We start from the raw sequence: 5369 nt of genomic DNA, 5'->3' as shown, positions 1-5369 counted from the left end.
TTCATGGCTTCAGTCGACAAGTTCCAACAAGGTAGAGGGGGCTGTTGCTTCAGCCCATGATATAGACTCTGTTTAGACAGTACAGGAAAAATAGCCCTGGGCTCAGTGAATGACAGAGGGAATCATAAAGACAGTATAACTTTAAACAATGTGATGCGCTTCTGTATTACTAATGACTTTTGTTTGCCAACAGAGATGACCGTGCTTTGTGAGTCATGGTGAACTTGAATCTCACATGCTTTGAAAAACATACCTGAAACTCAATGAAAGAGAAAGGAAAAAAACATTCCTGCTGAAGCACAGACAAAGAAATGGCTCTCAGCCGCTCTGCTGTGAGTTGTGAGGATAATGATTCAGCATATTCATATGCATCCAAATATTCACTTGTTTTGTTCATTGAGACAAACCTGAGTCAACCCACGGCCACGACAAACTGTTGGAGAATTTTAAATTCTGCATGTAATTCAGATGAAACAGTGCTTCTACTGTGGAGGCTGTGAGAAAACACTTTTTGTTGTTGTGCTTTGAACCAGATCTGTCTGCTCTCTCTCAGTGGAGCTGAAAAACACTTTCTGCAGCATCATGAGTGCCTATTTCCAGAGGCTGAGTTTAAAAATGCATGTTGTGTTGGAGTTTCATGGACTAACATTAGATCAGAACAGAGAAAAACAGAACACTTCACACAGTGATGTCACAATGATGTCACACTCACCTGCACACAAACACACACACAAGTACGCACACACACACACAAGCAAGCACACACGCACAGTCTTGTCTCCATAACTTAAAAGGACATTACATTGACTTACATTGATTTTCTGGAGACTTATCCTAACTGTAGCCATAATTACTACTTGCATAACCCTTCAACTGATCTAAACCTCACTTTAACACATTTCACATTCAAATTTAATGATTATGGCGGTAATGCAACTTCATGTTGGTGGCCACCCGCCAATAAACCGAACAAAGAAGTAGAAGAAGGAATACAAGTCCCCATAATGTCACCGTATTAACAGAGTTGTGTCCCCACAACATGAGTAATACCTGGACACACACACACATGATGGCCTCACTGGAAAGAGTCTTTTCACTGCTGTTTTGGAGCTGGAGGTGCATTTTCTTTAGCTCCAACAAGAAATGATATTTTTTTAGGCCAGTTGGGGGCAGTGGAACAAACTGAAAACCGCATCTGCTATCATCTCCTCACCAAGCTGTTATGGCCAGTGTGTTGTTGACACTCCTTTGAAGACATGTGCCTCTATATCTGCTAAATGCAATGCTGCACAGTGTTGAGCTGCTGGTCTGTGTGCTGTTTGGTGCTGGCGGTTGCAACAGAGCTTTCGTGCTGAAAACTTCTGACTGCTGCTGCAGGACACGAGGTTAAAGAGAGTGTTCTGCCATGATTCATTTAAGTAGCGTGCCATGTGGATGCGTCACATCTTTCCTATCACACATTGATCAGATCAGATTCATTAATAGAACACATTAATCATACGTGGTACGTTCTGGTATTCTGGAGCGTGGATTTGTGGAGTCAGGATTTAACTGTGAATCTCAAATCACGTGTGTTGAAAATGAAGATTTTAGGTCTCAAGAAAGATAGAAACTTTACTGGTCCTTTGCTTGATCTGATGATGAAAAGTCTGAAATGCTCTTCAAAGAAATGTATGAGTAATTAAATGACAATTCTGATATCTGTTGTTTTGACAGCAAATAATTAACAACACATTGTGATGCTCTTCGTTTGCTCACAGCAGTCAACATTCCAGTCTCCACTGATGCATTTGACCTTCAACTTTAAACCAGTCAGATCGTCTTTGTTTTGGTCTTTGTTCAGGCTAAAATCTTTCTTTTTTTTAAACTGACTACAACACCTCCGGCGTGAAACTCTTCATGAGCCTGATGTGTTGTTTTCTAAACTCTCGTTGCTTTAAAAGTTCGGTACAGGGAGGGATGACTGAGTGGCATTTTAAATATCCACACCCAGCAGCTATATGCTATTAGACAGGTATGTCTGCTGGCAAGTGGAGAGCTTAAGACAAGACACTACATGTGAATGGGATACAAATTTAAACAAATATCACCATGGAACTTTATGAGTGGATTAGTTTATGAAAAAACGTTTCCTCTCTTCATAATCCAGTTAGAGGATTAATCATAACAGTTTCAAGTTACAGATGAAATGTAATCTGTGTAAAAGTGTAATTAAAGTTGTGGCTTTATGATATATAAAGAATAAAGTTATTTCAATGCATTCAATCTAGTTTCAATTACCACTGTTGTAAGTACAAGTGGATATGAATACCCAGAGGCCAGCCTTTATTAGGATCTTAGCAGAATATAATTGGGGGGGGCCACCACTGCCTCTGTGCCACCAATATTATTGACCATTGTCAGTGCTTGATCATTCACAGGCTGAAAGTCTCACACAGCCATTGTCCATTTACTATGGTATTGAAAATACCAACTGTATTCTAGTGAAAGTCCTACAAACAAACCACATCATTTTTCTTTGAATCATGTCTCCACTCTCTTATCAACAGGCAACCTGCCAGCCACAGGTGTTTCATAGCATCTGTGCATCATAAACTCATTTTGTGTGATACCCTTTTAGATAAAATAGTGTGTGAGTCGTCACTGGCACTGCTACAATCCACCCACATAAGCTCCTGAGATATGTAACAGAAATCACCTATTTATGAACTGTGAACATAATGCACCTATGATTATTAATTTATGACTAAAAATAGTTCCTAGTCTTTTTACATGGTTTGAAATGTCAAATGCAGGAAATTAACTTGAATTAATAGAAATAACAGATGTATATGTCACATAAATATACTGTATATTCAATCATGTTTTAAAATGTCTTCTGTAGGAAAACTGGTCAAGAAAGTAGTGATTGATTGATTTTATTCAGGACTGAGTCAAGTTTCAAGTGTTGTCAAAGAGGGGCTCAGCTCACATTAAGATTGCAGCAGGACGGACACACAGTCTCCATAGAACATGGCTGCACATTGCAATCGTGCAACATCACAAACAAATTGGTTATTGAAGGACACAACACCTATAAATACATCATAGAACATAACATATATTTGAACACAAATTCATTTCTAACCAGACTCCTCCTCACTATATTCCAACAGTACAATGTAGACTGTAGTTTGATAGATAGATAGATAGATAGATAGATAGATAGATAGATAGATAGATAGATGGATAAATAGATAGATAGATAGATAGATAGATTTTTTCCATTTCTTGACAACACATATATTTGTCATGTTTCTTTAAATCTTCTTGGCCGCGCCCCGGAACTTGTGTTTCGCACTTCCGGTGGTTCTGTCATGGCGCAGTGCTGAGTGACCCGACTGGAGGAAAAGAAAACACTCAGACTTTAGACCAACACTTTCCACAGAGCCGCTGCAGCCAGGATGTGGAACAACGTGTCGAAGTGGCACACACGAGCGGCAGCAGCTTACGCCTTCGGTGTCTGGACCATGATCGGTTCATACGCGTTTTTTACATACCCAGGTCATAAAGATGTCACTTTGGGTGAGAGACCTTCACATTCTCTCTTTCTCTCTCTCTGCTGTTGTGTTAACACATACAATCACAGAGGCTGCCTGGCTGATCAGTGAGCTACAGGGATAATATGGATTCAATCAGAGGAGAGAGTGTACAGTACAGTAAATGTGCTCAGTGTGAACACATCCAATAATAAGCTGTATAAACAGACAGAGCCAGTTATGCAAGAGAATATTTATGACAGTGCCAGTGAATGGTGATTAGTAATATTTGTAGATTTACTGCCATTCTAATGTCAGTGGCTGGTGTTCACAGTCTCTCTCTGTGACACACTGACAACAGTTTTTTGTTCTTCACCATGAGACATGCAAGTTTTCTGCAGTAACGATACACGAGTTTGACTTAAACTAGTTCATCTCTAACAATCTTTTTATTTCAAACACATTCCCTGATTTGAAAGCATTCTTGTTTTTTTAATCGTAATGTGTGGTCATGCTTAAACTCCTGTCACTCATTGAGTGTTTTTACTCTTTTATTCTTTTATGACTGATTTTAAGTCCTCATATGTTTTTACTTGATGTTTTTAATTTGTGAAACGCTGTTATTTTGTTTTGAGAACGCCATGCATTGTTATACAGTACATATATTATTTAATTGTTAATGTTAGCTCCATATTAACAAGATACTGAATGCTGCTGCCATGGTGATCCATCAAGAATAATAGCTGATTATAATAATAATGACTGAAAGTCGGGGATCTTGGAAAATTGACTTGAAATACATTTTGCTCACATTACCTCTGTACTGTAACATAACTTTGGTAATTTAGTTAAATGATGCCCTACACCCAGTTTACCTACTGATCACCAAATCCCTCTTTATATCCTCCTTCCACCTCAGAGGAAAAAAAAGAAGAGGACGATCCAAACCGAGTTGTGTATGAGACAGCTCACACCAAAACTGTCATCATCTACAAGAACGACCGCATCCCGTACAGCACATTCATCGCCGGTTCCATCAGATCATTCTTCAGTGATCCTGGGACTGGAGGCAGTGACAAGTAGCTCCATCAGCATAAAGGACTCAATGGACTGGAGGTTCAATCTCGTCATGAGTAAAACTTTGAGTTTATGCTTGTGTGTGAAAACATTATAATGTGGGAAGAGGAAGAGTCCAATGCAGTCTACTCAAGCCGTCGTAGTGTTAGGATGCCAACTGACTGTCACCACAAATAACGTTGTTATATTAACAATGTTATATTGTTAAAAATAAATATAACACTTCCACCTTGTTCAGTTGACACAATGCTTAAATAAAATAATATTGAAACATGCTCAGATTCCCTTATCTTTATTTATAATGTTATTATCAAAGGCCATTAGGACACTTAATATCTTTTACAGCATTATTATGAACAGATCAACAGAATGTTGTGCTACTACCCTAGTGTTAACACACAACAGTCCAGTACTACATGCTGATATCGTACTGACACAGCACGATTGAAATAGATTATACACATGTGAAACATTAAACTGTTGTGTACTCAGAGTCAGATAGATGTTCATTAATCAGAGTTTTTCAGTGAGACTTTACCGAGGCAGCTAGATTCAGCCACCATTCATTATTTACACCAAGGAGGTTATGTTTTTGTCAGCGTTTGTTTGTTATCAAGATTACGCCAAGACTTCTCAACTGATGGTAATATGCAGAGGGGTGGAACATGACCCAAGGCAGCGGAAATTCATCTAGGTGCAGATTCAGATCAGAAGGCTAATTCACTTTCTATAACAGTGTGACACATTCTCGTAGATTTCTCAGGGAATAATTCA

General features: G+C 38.8%; 1 protein-coding gene across 1 annotated transcript; it reads left to right on the top strand.

Moving 5' to 3' along the window:
• The first annotated feature begins 3328 nt into the window (after window positions 1-3328).
• On the top strand, window positions 3329-4870 carry LOC138411179 (small integral membrane protein 26-like). The gene is made up of 2 exons (XM_069530365.1): window positions 3329-3564; window positions 4438-4870. Exons 1-2 carry the CDS (start codon window positions 3444-3446, stop codon window positions 4599-4601), a joined length of 285 nt encoding a protein of 94 aa, XP_069386466.1. The 5' UTR covers window positions 3329-3443; the 3' UTR covers window positions 4602-4870.
• Window positions 4871-5369: the final 499 nt, after the last annotated feature.

The sequence above is a fragment of the Paralichthys olivaceus genome, chromosome 8, assembly GCF_024713975.1.
Source record: "Paralichthys olivaceus isolate ysfri-2021 chromosome 8, ASM2471397v2, whole genome shotgun sequence".
In the NCBI taxonomy this organism is placed as follows: domain Eukaryota; kingdom Metazoa; phylum Chordata; class Actinopteri; order Pleuronectiformes; family Paralichthyidae; genus Paralichthys; species Paralichthys olivaceus.
This window is presented reverse-complemented; position numbering and strand designations above follow the sequence as displayed.

Coding starts and splice junctions, on each gene's coding strand:
- LOC138411179 (XM_069530365.1), top strand. CDS start 3,444: ATGTGGAACAACGTGTCGAAGTGGCACACACGAGCGGCAGCAGCTTAC. Junction 3,565..4,437: donor TCATAAAGATGTCACTTTGG/GTGAGAGACCTT, acceptor CTTCCACCTCAG/AGGAAAAAAAAGAAGAGGAC.